The sequence below is a fragment of the Bubalus bubalis genome, chromosome 5 (assembly GCF_019923935.1).
Source record: "Bubalus bubalis isolate 160015118507 breed Murrah chromosome 5, NDDB_SH_1, whole genome shotgun sequence".
Lineage (NCBI taxonomy): Eukaryota > Metazoa > Chordata > Mammalia > Artiodactyla > Bovidae > Bubalus > Bubalus bubalis.
The window spans coordinates 59,997,903-60,015,637 of NC_059161.1; the positions used below are offsets into that span (position 1 = coordinate 59,997,903).

General features: G+C 38.1%; 1 protein-coding gene across 3 annotated transcripts in view; it reads right to left on the minus strand.

Annotated features, from left to right (window-relative positions):
- Positions 1 to 17,735, minus strand: part of SPATA17 (spermatogenesis associated 17) — a 239,331-nt gene that overhangs the window by 75,822 nt on the left and 145,774 nt on the right. For all 3 annotated transcript variants that reach the window (XM_045165757.1, XM_045165758.1, XM_006076186.4), the window contains one exon: positions 17,008 to 17,156. In XM_045165757.1, coding sequence (XP_045021692.1) covers positions 17,008 to 17,156 — 149 coding nt within the window. The remainder of the gene's footprint in view (positions 1 to 17,007; positions 17,157 to 17,735) is intronic.

Genomic DNA, 17,735 nt, shown 5'->3' on the forward strand with positions numbered 1-17,735 from the left:
ATAAAGTGTTTCATACTTAAAGTAAAATTCATAGCAGAAATTGAAAACTCATAAACTATTCAAGCAGCAGTATCAATAACATAAATTTCTTCCCCAGGGTGGTGATATAATATTTAAATATAAAAAATGCAAATGGATAGACTATCTGTTCAGCTAGATAGTGAGCTTGTATTACAAACTTCTAAATTTAAATGGGAAGACCTATTTTGCCCTTCTCCTTACAGTTTTCTTAGCTTAAGAGGACTAGCATTCCCTGGATATATTATTATTATTATTAACAATCTCCAGGCATGTTTATTCAATAACTTCATTACATCTGTGCAACTGTCCAAAACATATTTTACAGAGTTGACTTTACTTTCCTCTAGCTAATTGTGGAAAACTTAACCAAAAAAAGAAAAGTCTCTACTAAAGAGATACTGAATTTAAATGCCCCAGCTATATAGCATTCACAGGCTCTTTTTTTAATAGGCCATTTACAACATTAAATGTTTTAAGCTCAGATATATTCAGGACTTGTATAATTGATATAAAAAAACATATAATTAAGCAGAGAAATAAGGCTATGGGAAACACTTGTACAAACTACCCTTAAGAAAGTCTAAGAATGAAATAAGCTGCCACTAAAAAGAAAAACTTGCTAAGAAAAAATCAAATGTTCTTTGTTGAGTTATATCAGAGCAGCATATTGCAAACCAGTCAGCTGATAAAGGGATTCCATGGCTAACCGTGTTATCAACTCTATGAAGCCAGGACACCTCAGCTGTGTTGTTCATTGCCTTGTTCTTGGCATCTAACACAGTGTCTGGCACATATTAGGCTGCAGTAGTATTTGAGGAATCAATGAGTGATTGAGTTTGCAAAATGCTATGTAGTAGATGTCCCCTCTTAGTAGTTTACACTAAATAAAAATATATTTAAGACTGGAAAGCCCTGTAAATGCCAAAAAAAAAAGTTTAACTATTTCAAATATAATTTCTCCCAAGTTTATTTGATAGGATACTCATTAATATTTTCCAGACTAGAGTTCAAGAGGCAAAGTTTGGAAAATGCTGCTCTGGGTAAGAAAAAGAAAAAAAGAAAGAAAAGGCTGCCCTATTACTGGGACTGCTAGTATAGTGCTAATAAAGATTAAAGAGCAGTCACACTTGACCTCATTTCCTCTTGCTTGATTTATCTTTTAATGAGAATGACTTTGGTGATCAGATGGATTAAAACAAAACAAATAAAACTAGTTCAAGCTCAAGTCCAATATGTAAAAAAAAAAAAAAATGCTTGACAAGGATTGTACTAAGTGTACAGCATAAATCCTGGGCTCTTTCTTGAGGACCTTCATTTAGAACAAGTGTCTCCAATGTCTATGTCTGGAAAGGCCAGGCAGTAACACATATTAAGCAAAAACTAAGAGTGCAAACTTTAATCAGTCATTGCCGTATGAGACCGGGGGCCTGCTGTTTCTAGATCTCCTAATTTTTAATAAAAGCCAGAAAATCTGGACTTTAAAAAGATATAATTACCATTTTAAATTACTTTTCAATCAATATAACTTTTTGAAAATTGCAGGGTCCAACTATAACACACTTGGAAGCTTTACGCAACTGACAAGTTTGTAGTTAACAATATCTCTTCAGAATTTATAAATGAGCATCTCCTTTGTCAGTGACTTCCAAGGCTCTAACCAAGATACACTGTATCTCAAATTAGACTCAATCATCATTAATTATTCTTTGAAAATTGTGAATGTACTAAAGATATACAAAAATGTATTTAAAAGCAGAACAATTTATATTCTATGATATAAAGATGGGCTTCATCAGATGTTAGTTTCAGCAAGATTCTAAAATGGAGTATTTAAATAAGTTAAAATTAAATTCTACAAAAGTGGTGCCAATATATTTATCTATATGACACTAATACTATTTCACCTTAATGAAAATAAAGGAGATCAAACCAGTCAATCTTAAAGGAAATATTCATTAGAAGCACTGATGCTTAAACTGAAGCTCCAATACTTTGGCCACCTGATGTGAAGAGCCAACTCATTGGAAAAGACTCTAATGCTGGGAAAGATTGAAGGCAAGAGGAGAAGGGGATGACAGAGGATGAGATGGTTGGATGGCATCACCGAGTCAATAGACTTGAGTTTGAGCAAGCTCCGGGAGATGGTGAAGGACAGGGATGCCTGGCATGCTGCAGTCCATGGGGTCACAAAGAGTCGGATATGACTGAGGGAATGAACAACAAAATTTCATTTAATATTCTATATTTTGATATTCTAAATTTTAAAATTAAATGTAAATTTAAAATATTTCATATATGTATGCTTGCATCTGACTCTGCAACCCCATGGGCTGTAGCCCACCAGGCTCCTCTGTCCATGGAATTTTACAGGCAACACTACTGGAGTGGGTACCCATTTCCTTCTCCAGGGGATCTTCCCAATCCAGGGATCAAACTCATGTCTCATCCAGTCCTTGGAGTGAATTCTCTTTTCCTTTAATTTGTAAAATATCTCCTGGAATTCTTCTTTGCTTTCACCCAGTTTCCTGACTGACTCATTTTCTGCCATACCTTGAATTAATGGCTCTTACCTTAACTAGAACTATGCCTTAGAATCAGTTGGGCATATATTTCAAACCCATATGCCTGCTGAGTCAAAATATCTGTGATTGAGACTATGGAATGCATATGTATATAATTTTAAGCTTCAAGGTGATACAGGTAAGCAACCTAATTAAGAATTACTGCCCTAACATTAAGGCAATTCCCAGGAATCTGTATTAAATCTTTTCTCTCTGTAGTCTCTCCCCTCCCTGGAAGATGCTTCCCCCACCAAGATTTTAACTGTCACCTCTGATCATTTCTAAATTTTTATCTCTATAGACAGTGTTTTTCTTTAACTTAAGACCAGTATTTTCAAATGCTCACAAGGAATATCTACCTAGATATAGAATGCTGCTGCTGCTGCTAAGTCGCTTCAGTCGTGTCCGACTCTGTGCGACCCCAGAGACAGCAGCCCACCAGGCTCCCCCGTCCCTGGGATTCTCCAGGCAAGATCACTGGAGTGGGTTGCCATTTCCTTCTCCAAGGCATGAAAGTGAAGAGTGAAAGTGAAGTCGCTCAGTTGTGTCTGACTCCTAGCGACCCCATGGACTGCAGCCCACCAGCCTCCTCCGTCCATTGGATTTTCCAGGCAAGAGTACTGGAGTGGGTTGCCATTGCCTTCTCCAAGATATAGAATAGGCACCTCAAATAGATCTTCCCACAAACTAATCTCATATGCCAAACCTCCACCCCATCATGCCAACAGAGCTTCTTACATGTTTTTTCTTAAGTAAGGACATCACTATCTGACCAGTCACCTCGCTCAGAAGCTATCAAGTAAAGGTACTAGAGGACCTCTTGCCCCTGCACTCCTCAACCTGAGAAAATCTTTGCTCATGGCTAGACTTTCAAAAGACACTGTATTTATAATGTGGCACACGGTCCCCACCCACAGTTGTCATCCATTCATAAGTTAATTGAATATGTCCGTTAACATGTATTTGTTAAACATTAATTGTGTTTTAGGCCTACAACTGGTGTGGGACAGTTTGATGATATGAATTGAGCAGAACAGATTCTCTTTCAGGAAATTTGAACTGAAAAGCTGAATTAGCTGTGGATTCTAGAGATGGAAGGTTATACTGAATCAGGCCTGGAGTGGCCATGAAGACTAAGGGCAAACTGAAGATTTATGGGAAAAAAACTAAGGCCACAGATAAAGCCAGCCAGTAGAAAGAAGACAGCGAGCAGAAATACAGAGAAAAGTGGAGATGCCACTTGAGAGAGAAAATGATGCCCTTGTAGCCCTAAGGGGTCACCTTAGTCCAGTTTGTCTTTGATTTCTACAAGACTCTTCAATGCATCTTTTAAACACATCCTTAACTTCTTGAATCATCTTGAATGTATCTTTATTCCTTGCACTGAGGAAAGCCCTAAGATGCATCTATGCCCCTGACCACACCATCCACACCATATCATGTTGGCCCCTATTTCTGGTTTAGGGTTTACAGGATTCCACCTATAAATCAGTTTACCAGCCTTTCTCGTCTCTGTACTATCTCTGTCCTTGTTCCTGGGCAAGTCTTCTTTATTTCAAAACTAGACTGTGGCAGTCGTACCCGGACTCCCATTTCTTTACCATGGACATAGCTAGTAGAGTGATATCTCTAAGATAACTGACCTTTTCACTCCATTGGTTAAAACACTGTGATGCTTTTACACCATGTTTTATATAGTAAAGTCCAGACACTTTATCATGGTACACATGACCCTTTATACTCTGGCTCCACCTCTACCTTCCCTCTCATCTCTGCCACTTTGCATAAAGTACCAAAGCTCTGAGCTAAGCATCACTAACTACCCCAGAAGGCAAACTGAAACCCACATGAGCTCTGCGCTTGTTGACAGAGAGATGGCTCTGTCCAGGCTACATCCTTCAGATCACCTTCCTTGCTCTGCCTGGCATACTTCTGTTGAGCCTTCAAGTCTCTTCTGACCCTCAACGCGCTTTTGAACCCTAAATTGAACTAGGAAAGGCTGGGATGTATAAATGCCATTCCCATATAAGAATGTGAGTATGTCACAGGATGACAGTCTTTCTTTTATTTTTTTTTAATTTTATTTTATTTTTAAATTTTACATAATTGTATTAGTTTTGCCAAATATCAAAATGAATCCGCCACAGGTATACATGTGTTCCCCATCCTGAACCCTCCTCCCTCCTCCCTCCCCATACCATCCCTCTGGGTCCTCCCAGTGCACTTTCTTTTACAAAAGCAATTCCACATGCCTTGTAAATGGACCAAAAGCTAAGGGGCAAAACTTTATTTAGCGTATGTTAGCTATTGCAGTAGGGGGAATTCTTAAAAAAATGATAAAATCTAACTAAAAAGACTAAAAGTGTGTTTTTATGATTTGTCTGACTGCATATAATCAAAAGTATATGCAAGATTTTCACAATACCAGTAAAAATATTCCAAGTTACCACCATTAATGTCAACGTCATGAATATCAAAATTCTTAGACTTAGGTGTCTGTAAGAACAGAATTCTAGGATTCTGTGGTCAGTTATTTAAAAAGCCATCATTTCCAAGGAAACAGTGGACGTAAAGAGAGCATATTTCTCACTGTAGAGTTGAAGTAATACAGGACTCTTTTGTAGACAAATTCTAGAACTTCTTAATTATACACAGGCTTATTATCTGTATCCCCAGTGTTATAAAGTACCAGAACTTCATTAGAAAAATTAAGCTGGAAAAATGAAGGCAGCACTTTGTAAATTTCCACTGGAAATTAGCTGGGAGAGGCAGAGGAATACTGGATCAAAAGAGGGTAATCACGCTTAACCGTGCCCTAGAGCACCCGCGTGTATAATACGATTTGCACAGTAACTACCTCTCCTATTACTGCTTGTTTGGAGTACTCTGTGTTAATGGGGTTAGCTAATTTAGTATTTTAACTTAAAAAGGCTCTACTGATTAATAAATGTTGCACACTGTGCTAGTAATTAAAATAAATGGAAGAGTTACAAATAAAAGTTGAATTGTTAAGAAAACATTATCTGAAAATGTATGATAATCCCTATTTATCATAATACAATAACAGTTCAGAAAGTATGCAAATTGTAAAGGTCTAAAGTGTTGCAAAATCACACAAGTCAAAAAAGTTTTGAGATGCATTAAATTTCCTTATCATCAGTGTTAGTGATAAATAATATAACCATATCTCATCTATGTATACACCATGGTTTTTAAATGTCCTTTAAAAAAAAAAAGTTTAGTTCACTACTGTTCACCTACTCTGAATAATGAAGGTAGCAAAATATGCCACCCTGAAATAGGCCACTTTGGCCAAGGATTATTTTGAGCTAAAACCTCTTAAAAACAATTGGTACAAGAAAAGCGAACTTACTTTCTCTTTTCCGCCTAAAACCAGGAGATTACACTCCCACATAAAAGATGCCTTTTCTAAACCAAGAGGAAAGAAAATTCCTATCACAAGACATGTGAGGTCACAGTGTAGAGAATTCTGTACAAACAGACCTTGTTAAATAACTTTTATCTTCCTTTGGACTCCCCATATATATTTGCTATTTTTAACAATTGCTTCTCATTGCTCAACTCAATATGAAAGAACATAGGGTTTGCCACTTCTTTGGGTGTTCATTTTCTTTATGAAGGCTATTGTAAAACTTCTATTAAATAAATCTGTATGCTTTTCTCCTTTTAATCTGTTTTACGTCAATTAAATTCTTAGGCCCAATTGAAGATCCTAAGTGGACAGAAGTAAAGTTTTGCCTCTTCTACAAAAATTATCAGAAAATTGATACCTTTTATTTTTCACTGGACTGTCTGTACTCAGGCTCTTATGAAAGGCTACACAAGTTTAAAATATAATATTCTGGGAATTCCTTGGTGGTCCATTGGTTAGGACTACGAGCTTTCACTGTCAAGGGCCTGAGTTCAATCCTAGTCAAGGAACTAAGATCTAACATGATGTGGCAAAAATATAGATAGATGAACAACTGAGTAGCCATTCCCTTCTCCAGGGGATCTTCCTGACCCAGGGATCAAACTGAGTTCTCCGGCAATGCAGGTAGATTCTTTATCATCTAAGCCATCAGGAAAGCCCAATATATATATTATCCTTACAATATGATTAAATCTTGAACTTCTCTTTATAGGAAAACTCAAGCCACAGTCATATCTTTTTATAATCCTTGAAGTGTCTGCAGAAGAACCTTGAATCCTTGGGGATCTAAGGATTTCCCTCAAATTTAGCTCAGGTTTGTAATTAATCTAAACACCAAAGTCTGATCTAGCAAGCTACCTCCTTGATTTGAAGGACACTTGTATTAGTTTTGTATTTCTGCTGTAAGACATTACCATCACAGACTGAGTGGCTTTAAGAGTATAAATTTATCATCTGAAATCTCTGGAGGCCAGAAGTCTGGGGTGGGTATAACTAAAACTCAAGGCAAGGCATGGGAGGGCTGCATCCTTTCTGGAGGCTCTAGGGGGGAGGCCATGTCTTCACCTTTCCCAGCTTTTAGAGGCCGCCAGCATCTCTTGGTGGTGGTCTCTTCTCCATCTTCAAAGCTAGCAAAGATGAGTTATGCATCTCATATTGCCTCACTCTGATCTTTCTCGTAGTCAAATCTCTACTTTTGAGAACCCTTGCGATGACACTGGGCCCTCTGGATAATCCAGGATAATCTCTCCAACTTTAAATCCTGAATCGCATCCACAGTCTCCTTTATCATAGGTAGCATATTCACGGGTTCCTGGGATTAGGATGTGGCCTCTGTGTGGGGTCAATATTCTGTCTACCACAGCAGAGACTGGCACCAACTTCCACTGCAATGTCTTAACGCCACTCCATGTTGGATATAGTTGTAGTCTGCATGATTACAGTCTCCTGTATTAAGCCAGGATATTTACAATTAACAGAAGGTATTAACATATAGGACCTTAGTGCCACTCGTAAGTCTTTCGTGAAGTTGGTATCAGCCCACATCACCTGATTCATGATCACTCCATTCCACCTTTGCTGTCTTAGTGGGTAAACTAGACACTGCTGTGGTGCTGTGGCCTTCCATTTCTTCCTTCTCTTAATAATGACTTCTTTCCTACTTCATCTAGGTAACTTGCATGGTCCATTTTACATCTGAAAATAATCCTTTAAATGCTCAGTGAAAAACCCTAAGTCAAATATGCATTGCTCTTTCCACTCTCTTTATTATTTTAAAAAACATGTATTTATGTATTATTTTTGGCTGCATTGGGTTTTAGTTGCAGCATGCAGGATCTTTCCTGTGGCATGTGGGATCTTTCATGAGGGCTCTCTAGTTGTGGTACACGGGCTCAGTAGTTTGATCACTGATCAGGGATTGAACCCATGCCCCTTTCATTGGAAAGTGGATTCTTACCATTGGACCACCAGGCAAGTCCCTGCACTTTTAAAAAAGTAAATAAACAATTCTTTTTTATGCTTTTAAGTGGATTTGAACAGACTTAGTAAACCAAGGGAGGTAGGAAACCTCTTCATGTAAATAGAAGAGGGCATGGATATAAAGATGAATGGTAACAGCCCAGTAGCTCTGGACAGAGAGTTTCTTAGAGAATGTGGTGGCAGATTAGCTAGAGAAATAAGCCCAGATCCGATCCTGAAGGGCTTTGAGTATTGCAATAAAGAATTAAGATTTATCCTGGAGTTGATTTAAAAAAAAAAAAGCCACAAAAAAGCATTTTGGGGAATATCAACTTGCTGAATTTTCCCTAGTGTGGTTGTGGTAGATGCACTGAATGGGCAGACCAGATGGGATTTATAGCATTTAAAAAAGGAAATTACAAGTCCTAAACCAAATCAATAGTGGAAACGAAAAGAGGGGCTGGATTTGAAAGATACATGAAAGGTAGAACAGACAGGATTTGGGAACCAATAGAATTCTGGAGAGGGATAACAAGGTAACTCACAAGTCTCTACTTGGGTAGAGAGGTGGTGCTGCAATACACTCTCAAGACAAGAAGCAGCAGGCCAACGTGGGGTCTACTGAGTTTGGGACACCTGGAGGAGATGCAAACAAAGATGGCAGTTGAAAATATAAATAAGGAAGGTAGGAGAAAGATTTCTGAGACTTAAGGGTGGAAACCATGGTCACATGGTTATAGTTGAAGTCTCTCAAACGGAAGCAATCACTCAGAGAGATTATGTACAGAAAGGAGAAGGAAGTAAAGAGAAAGAGTTGACTGTTGAATCCTGCCATCACCTTAGTTCTACCTCTCACCAGGAGAACTGCAGCATTATCCTAGTGGGTTCCTTCCCTCCAGCATATTTCTTCTCAAATACATCTGTCTCACAGTCAATAAATTCATATTATTTTCATAAATCCTCGTACTCAGAAGCCTTTAATAGTTCTCCATTGCTCCTGCTGCTGCGAAGTCGCTTCAGTCGTGTCCAACTCTGTGCGACCCCATAGACGGCAACCCCCTTGGCTCCCCCATCCCTGGGATTCTCCAGGCAAGAACACTGGAGTGGGTTGCCATTGCCTTCTCCAATGCATGAAAGTGAAAAGTAAAAGTGAAGTTGCTCAGTCGTGTCCGACTTTTAGCGACCTCATGGACTGCAGCCTAATAGGCTCCTCTGTCCATGGGATTTTCCAGGCAAGAGTATTGGAGTCGGGTGCCATTGCCTTCTCCAAGTTCTCCATTATCTACTGATAAATCCTCAAATCCTTGGCCCTAAAGCCTCCTAAAATTTTCCTTACTATGCCTCCCACATAAAAATGAGTTCCTGTCATGAATCAGCCATGGTATACATGTCAATGTATGGCAAAAAAAACCACCACAATATTGTAAAGTAACTATCCTTTGATTAAAATAAATTAATTTTTTAAAAATGAGTTTCTGTCAAATTGGTCTTCTCATTTTTTCCCATACCATCAACCTACTTTTTATCTACTTTCTCGTCTTTTCTCTGCCAAAAATTTAACCATTTCTTTACAAAGAACCCATTCAGTTCCTTTTCTGTGAAGAACACCTTTCTAGATTATCAGAGAATGAATAAATTCTACATTAAAAAAAAATCATGGCACTTACTGTCTTTAACATATGCTTGACTATTTTCAAGTGCTTACTTCTTTAGAACTTCATTAGGGTTTTCAGTTCAGTTTACGCCAGTCCAGGTTCGATGCACGATGCTGGATGCTTGGGGCTGGTGCACTGGGACGACCCAGAGGGATGGTATGGGGAAGGAGGAGGGAGGAGGGTTCGGGATAAGGAACACCTGTATGCCTGTGGCGGATTCATTTCGATATATGGCAGAACCAATACAATATTGTAAAGTTTAAAAATAAAATAAAATTTAAAAAAAAAAAAATAAAAAAAAAAAATAAAGCTAGAAGCATAGAAGTTTCATGAGAGTAGAGACTTGGTTTATTTAATTCAGTGGTATACTTCGAGAGCCCAGAACTATTCCTGACATGCAAACATTTGGTGGATCAATAAATACTCCTTTACATGTCTTATGCTATTTGAGAGCTTCTCATATAAAGGTTACTGAGCAATTATTTACTAATTGCTTATTTAATTTCTTGGCTTCATAAAAATAGATACGTAAATAAGGAAAATCATTTTCTTCTAGAAGGCATGAGAAAAATAGAGTTTGTTTAGTAATAAGAACAAATAAAGTTTTTAAATGACGTCCAAAAAACAAAAAACCCCTTCATACTCTACATGTACAATATTATTGTCCCACTTTCTGTGTTTATTTTAAAGAATATATTAAAGACTGTGACCTTAATTGAAAATACAGTCTTTGTGGGTTTTATAAGATGAGATCATACTGGAGTTGGGAGGGCCCTTAATTCAGTATGACTGGTGTCCTTACAAAAAGGGGAAATATGGACAAGACACATACATAGGAAGAATATCTATGTGAAGAAGGTGGGAGAGATTGGAGTTCTGTTTCTACTGATACAAGCCAAGGACCACCAAAGATTACCAGCCATCACCAAAAGCTAAGGGAGAGACTGGGACAGAAGAAATCACCCCTGCTGAGAACTGGATCCAGGACTTTGGCCTCCAGAACTGTGATACAGGAAATTTCTGTTGTTTAAGCCATCTAGTTCATAGTAGTTTGTTACGGCAGCCCTAGAAAACTAGAAGCTTAATGAGAAATCTTCTGTGATTGATTGATGAAGAGCTCTGCTTGTGGTCCTCCTTAACTTCTGGTTCTTAGGGCAAGTAGATGAGATCCAGCCTATCGATGCAATCTGTGATTTCCTATCCATATAGGTTGGTGTCTTAGGCACAGAGCTATTAGGCTTGGAGTAGACACAAAACATGATGATAATTATCTTCTATTAAGACTCTCACGTGTTCTTGGCATACTTGTTATCTCATTCAATCCTCATTACAATGTTTAAGATAACATTTATCTCCCCATTTTACAGACAGGGAAATAGAGGCTCAGACTGGCTAAGTTACTTACCCAAGATTATATACTGCTGTTGTGTAATGGAGTCAAGATTTGAGCTCATACAGATCTAGTCCCAAAGCCCATCTTTCTACTTTCACCACAGTGCAATTTTCACAATGATATGAAAATGAAACAGTTAAATATATCAAGTCCTCTGATATAATGCTACTTTTCGAATCCCTAAGATTGGAAATGGAAAGTTCCATTTTCCCAGTTTGGATAGAGGGTTCCCAGTTAAGGTCCTTGGATGACAAAGGCTTCACTCTTACAGATGAAACTGGTAATGTGGCAGGGGGAGGGGGGCAAGGAAGGATTCTCTGCATTAAAAAAAAAAAAAAAAAAACTATGCATCTCTGGGATAAAAGTAGACTTTTGGCCTAATTTCTATCACAGAATTATTATCTTAAAGACATAAAACCTAAATTTCTAACATTTCTTTTGCCTCACAAGATACAATTAAGTTATGCAGAATGTGGAAACCAAAATGGTTTCAAAAGAAGCTACAAAACAATAGTTTCAGTTCTCTGAAGTTGAAGTTTGCATGCTCAGTTGTGTCCAATTCTTTGCAACCCCATGTACTGTAGCCCACTAGGCTTCTCTGTCCAGGTTCCTTCTAAGCAAGAATACTGAAGTTCTCTGAAAAAGTGGATTATTCATAGGCTGGTTGTTAAAACCCATTACTAAAGCTTTTTGCTAAAAATATGATAGCTTCAAATCGATAAGTAATTTCTTTAATATTCCCAACTTAGTTTGTCCCTGATTGGTTGGTTATCCTAAAAGCACTTTAAATCTGGAAGTTTCAGAGTAAATGGTCGTTAGCAACACTACAGAGGTTGAAAATATTTACAAGTATTCCACAGAAAGTACAAGCTGAGCACCTTTCTTTGGGGATGGCATTGATATCTGCTCTTTCTAGGTTTATCAAGGAAAATACTAAGAAAGGACACTGCAATATGTTTGATATGCAATGATTTCTGTAGAAATATCAGTATGGTTGGGTTTCCCAGGTGACTCAGTGGTAAAGAATCTGCCTGCCAATGCAGGAGATGCAGGAGACATTGGTCTGATCTCTAGGTTTAGAAGATCCCCTGGAGAAGGCAATGGCACCCCACTCCAGTACTCTTGCCTGGAGAATCCCATGGACGGAGGAGCCTGGAAGGCTGCAGTCCATGGGATCGCTGAGGGTCGGACACAACTGAGCGACTTCACTTTCACTTTTCACTTTCATACATTGGAGAAGGAAATGGCAACCTACTCTAGTGTTCTTGCCTGGAGAATCCCAGGGACAGGGGAGCCTGGTGGGCTGCCGTCTCTGGGGTCATACAGAGTCGGACACGACTGAAGTGACTTAGTAGCAGCAGCCAGTATTCTTGCCTGGGAAATCCCATGGACAGAGGAGCCTGGCAGGCTATGGTTTATAGGGTCACACAGAGCCAGACATGCCTTAGCAACTAAAACAACAATATGTGTGGTCAGTTATTTGTTTGAGAAGTTAATGTTATTTCATTAACCTTGGCATCACTGAAAATAGAAAATAATTCTGAATAATATAACTCTAGATATTCATCACTAAATTGCATATTTTGCTTGGCTGAGTCTGAGCAGCACTAATCTTCTATAATCTCTTTACTAAAAGAAATCTACCACCCCAAAATAATTGGGGGAAAAGTGTTTATTATTTTTTTATTCATTATATGTTGGGTAATAATCAATTATTGAAAGAATCTGCTGAATGCTCTACAGCTAATATCTCACTTCAAGCAATCACTATAAAATGAAAAACTTCATGAAAATTACTTGAGATGCTTGCCAATTTTATCTTTCATATGAGTTTATTCAAAACTATTTAGTTTTCAAGAGTCTCTTCAGAAATGCATGATCAAAATAAAGCATATTATACATTCTTTCTGACTGATAAAACTATCCAAAATCCACTGTGCTGGCTAAGAGGCAATTCTAGTTTCTTTATAAACCAAAGCATACTTAGTAATATATTTTGGAATTATTATTATATAACATGTAATATAATTAGTACATATAAAAATAAGTAACTGCAGTATGTATTATGTAGTTAACTTATGTAATTATTTATAATATATATTAAGTTATAATAATTAAAATAATTTCAATTACAATAATATAATAATTGCCTATTATTATTATTGATTATATATAATTGTAAATTATTATCATAAGATATTACAAAGATAATTACAAGATACTTTATAGAATAATAATAATTTTAAAAAGCTTTTCTAGATTTTAAATTGTCTTTTTATAAATTCCATATAACTACTGATGACAAATGCCTGAAGTGAGAGGAAGTACTTTGGATAAAGAGGTATGAATTGAGACACAAATCAATGATGCTAATATAAAAATCTAAAATTGCATATGCTCTTAGATCGCCCTTTATCTTTCTCAATCATCTTCCTCGATATAAGGAAACTAAACACTTACAGAATGTGGTCCACTGGAGAAGGGAATGGCAAACCCCTTCAGTATTCTTGCCTTGAGAACCCCATGAACAGTATGAAAAGGCAGAATGATAGGATACTGAAAGAGGAACTCCCCAGGTCGGTAGGTGCCCAATATGCCACTGGAGATTAGTGGAGAAATAACTCCAGAAAGAATGAAGGGATGGAGCCAAAGCAAAAACAATACCCAGTTGTGGATGTGACTGGTGATAAAAGCAAGGTCCGATGCTGTAAAGAGCAATATTGCATAGGAACCTGGAATGTCAGGTCCATGAATCAAGGCAAATTGGAAGTAGTCAAACAGGAGATGGCAAGAATGAACATCAACATTCTAGGAATCAGCGAACTAAAATGGACTGGAACGGGTGAATTTAACTCAGATGACCATTATATCTACTACTGCAGGCAGAAATCCCTTAGGAGAAATGGAGTAGCCATCATAGTCAACAAAAGAGTCCGAAATGCAGTACTTGGATGCAATCTGCTCATTTCCAAGGCAAACCATTCAATATCACAGTAATCCAAGTCTATGCCCCAACCAATAATGTTGAAGAAGCTGAACGGTTCTGTGAAGACCTACAAGACCTTTTAGAACTAACACCCCAAAAAGATGTCCTTTTCATTATAGGGGACTGGAATGCAAAAGTAGGAAGTCAAGAAACACCTGGAGTAACAGGCAAATTTGGCCTGGGAATATGGAATGAAGCAGGGCAAAGGCTAATAGAGTTTTGCCAAGAGAACGCACTGGTCATAGCAAACACTCTCTTCCAACAACACAAGAGAAGACTCTACACATGGACATCACCAGATGGTCAACACCAAAATCAGATTGATTATATTCTTTGCAGCCAAAGATGGAGAAGCTCTATACAGTCAGCAAAAACAAGACTGGCAGCTGACTGTGGCTCAGATCATGAACTCCTTATTGCCAAATTCAGACTGAAATTGAAGAAAGTAGGGAAAACCACTAGACCATTCAGGTATGACCTAAATCAAATCCCTTATGATTATACAGTGGAAGTGAGAAATACATTTAAGGGACTAGATCTGATAGACAGAGTACCTGATGAACTATGGACGGAGGTTCGTGACATTGTACAGGAGATGGGGATCAAGACCATCCCCATGGAAAAGAAATGCAAAAAAGCAAAGTGGCTGTCTGAGGAGGCCTTACAAATAGCTGTGAAAAGAAGAGAAGTGAAAAGCAAAGGAGAAAAGGAAACATATAAGCATCTGAATGCAGAGTTCCAAAGAATAGCAAGGAGAGATAAGAAAGCCTCCCTCAGCCATCAATGCGAAAAAATGGAGGAAAACTACAGAATGGGAAAGACTAGAGATCTCTTCAAGAAAATTAGAGATACCAAGGGAACATTTCATGCAAAGTTGGGGTCAATAAAGGACAGAAATGGTATGGACCTAACAGAAGCAGAAGATATTAAGAAGAGGTGGCAGGAATACACAGAAGAACTGTACAAAAAAGATCTTCACGACCCAGATAATCACGATGGTGTTACCACTCACCTAGAGCCAGACATCCTGGAATGTGAAGTCAAGTGGGCCTTAGAAAGCATCACTAGGAACAAAGCTAGTAGAGGTGATGGAATTCCAGTTGAGCTATTTCAAATCCCGGAAGATGATGCTGTAAAAGTGCTGCACTCAATATGCCAGCAAATTTGGAAAACTCAGCAGTGGCCACAGGACTGGAAAAGGTCAGTTTTCATTCCAATCCCAAAGAAAGGCAATGCCAAAGAATGCTCAAACTACCGCACAATTGCACTCATCGCACATGCTAGTAAAGTAATGCTCAAAATTCTCCAAGCCAGGCTTCAGCAATACATGAACTGTGAACCTCCAGATGTTCAAGCTGGTTTTAGAGAAGACAGAGGAACCAGAGATCAAATTGCCAACATCCTCTGGATCATCAAAAAAGCAAGAGAGTTCCAGAAAAACATTTATTTCTGCTTTATTGACTATGCCAAAGCCTTTGACTGTGTGGATCACAATCAACTGTGGAAAATTCTAAAAGAGATGGGAATACCAGACCACCTGACCTGCCTTCTGAGAAACCTGTATGCAGATCAGGAAGCAACAATTAGAACTGGACATGAACAACAGACTGGTTCCAAATAGGAAAAGGAGTACGTCAAGGCTGTATATTGTCACCCTGCTTATTTAACTTTTACACAGAGTACGTCATAAGAAACACTGGGCTGGAAGAAGCACAAGCTGGAATCAAGATTGCTGGGAGAAATACCAATAACCTCAGATATGCAGATGAAACCACCCTTATGGCAGAATGTGAAGAGGAACTAAAAAGCCTCTTGATGAAAGTGAAAGAGGAGAGTGAAAAAGTTGGCTTTTAAAGCTCCATATTCAGAAAACTAAGATCATGGCATCTGGTCCCATCACTTCATGGGAAATAGATGGGGAAACAGTGGAAGAAACAGCATCAGACTTTATTTTGGGGGGCTCCAAAATCACTGCAGATGGTGATTGCAGCCATGAAATTCAAAGACGCTTACTCCTTGGAAGAAAAGTTATGACCAACCTAGATAGCATATTCAAAAGCAGAGACATTACTTTGCCAACAAAGGTCTGTCTACTCAAGGCTATGGTTTTTCCTGTGGTCATGTATAGATGTGAAAGTTGGACTTTGAAGAAAGCTGAGTGCCGAAGAATTAATGCTTTTGAACTGTGGTGTTGGAGAAGACTCTTGAGAGTCCCTTTGACTGCAAGGAGATCCAACCAGTCCATTCTAAAGGAGATCAGTCCGGTGTGTTCTTTGGAAGGACTGATGCTAAAGCTGAAACTCCAATACTTTGGCCACCTCATGCGAAGAGTTGACTCATTGGAAAAGACTCTGATGCTGGGAGGGATTGGGGGCAGGAGGAGAAGGGGACGACAGAGGATGAGATGGCTGGATGGCATTATCGACTCGATGGACATGAGTTTGTGTGAACTCCAGGAGTTGTTGATGGACAGGGAGGCCTGGCACGCTGCGATTCATGGGGTCGCAAAGAGTCAGACATGACTGAGCGACTGAACTGAACTGAACTGAAACACTTACAGTGCACCTGCCTTATTAAAATGACAGTTTCATATCAATGTATCAAAATAAAATTTAGTTCACTTTAAGAGAAATGTTTTTGTTCTGTTGGATCTAATTTTAGAAGCATGAGAAATATGAATATTTTCACTGGATAATGAAGGAAATTATCTTCACAGATATATGGAAAATGATCACTTATCCCCTTAAAATGCCATTCAATCTTTTCTTTTTTCCTCTGAGTAATATATACATATTTGCGTAATATGTATGTGTATAAAATTAACATCATCATCAATACCAACCTTATCTAAAACACTTGCATATCGAAAAATGGATGTCTCTGAATAGGTCAGGGGTGGTTTACCTTTTAACACAAATAAAATGTTAGCACATAGGAAATATTTTTAAAAACTTAAGGGACCATATGGTACAGCTATTTCTTTTAAGCTAAGAACTTACATATTGTCATTCACATTTCGCGCCCATTCCTGCTTCTGGAGCTGTGCTCTGGCCTCGGTCAGCCCATCAATGGGTTCCGCCACCCGCAGTGTCGGTTCCAGAGGCTTGTAGCGCTGTTCCAAAACTTCTGAAATGTCGCGGAATGGTCCCTGACAAGACAGGAGGACGTAAATATTTTACGATTTATCATCAAGCCTACTAAATATCTACAAAGAAAAGCAAGTAGCATTTACTAAATTATTTTTAAACAAGAACTTATTCTTGTCTGAATTAGAAAATGCACGACGTAAGAGCATCACATCATCAAGAAACGTTCAGACAAGTTCAGGTGATTATACTAAAAATGTTTGAAATTAGGCAGAATTTCCCCTACTTACTAGTTTTCATACAAGAATCAGTTAACTTGCAGTTATAAAAGTTGCTTTGTTTTCTAATTTTAAAAAGCCCATTTCTTATAATTTAAAAAGAATTCGCTCCCTTTTTGAGTAAGCAAAAATACTAGGAAAGATTCTTGGGCACAGCTTTCAAACAGATAGAAATAGGATGGCAAGTTTTTTTTTTTTTTTTAATAAAGTTTTTAGGTGAATACCAAGTCTTACATTTGGTGGCCTCCCTCCAGATAAGGAAGAGCCATATTTTAAAGCATTTTAAGTGTTTTTATATAAAATTCTAAATTCTATTGCTTAATAATTGTTCTGTTGGATCCAATTTTAGAAGCATCAGAAATA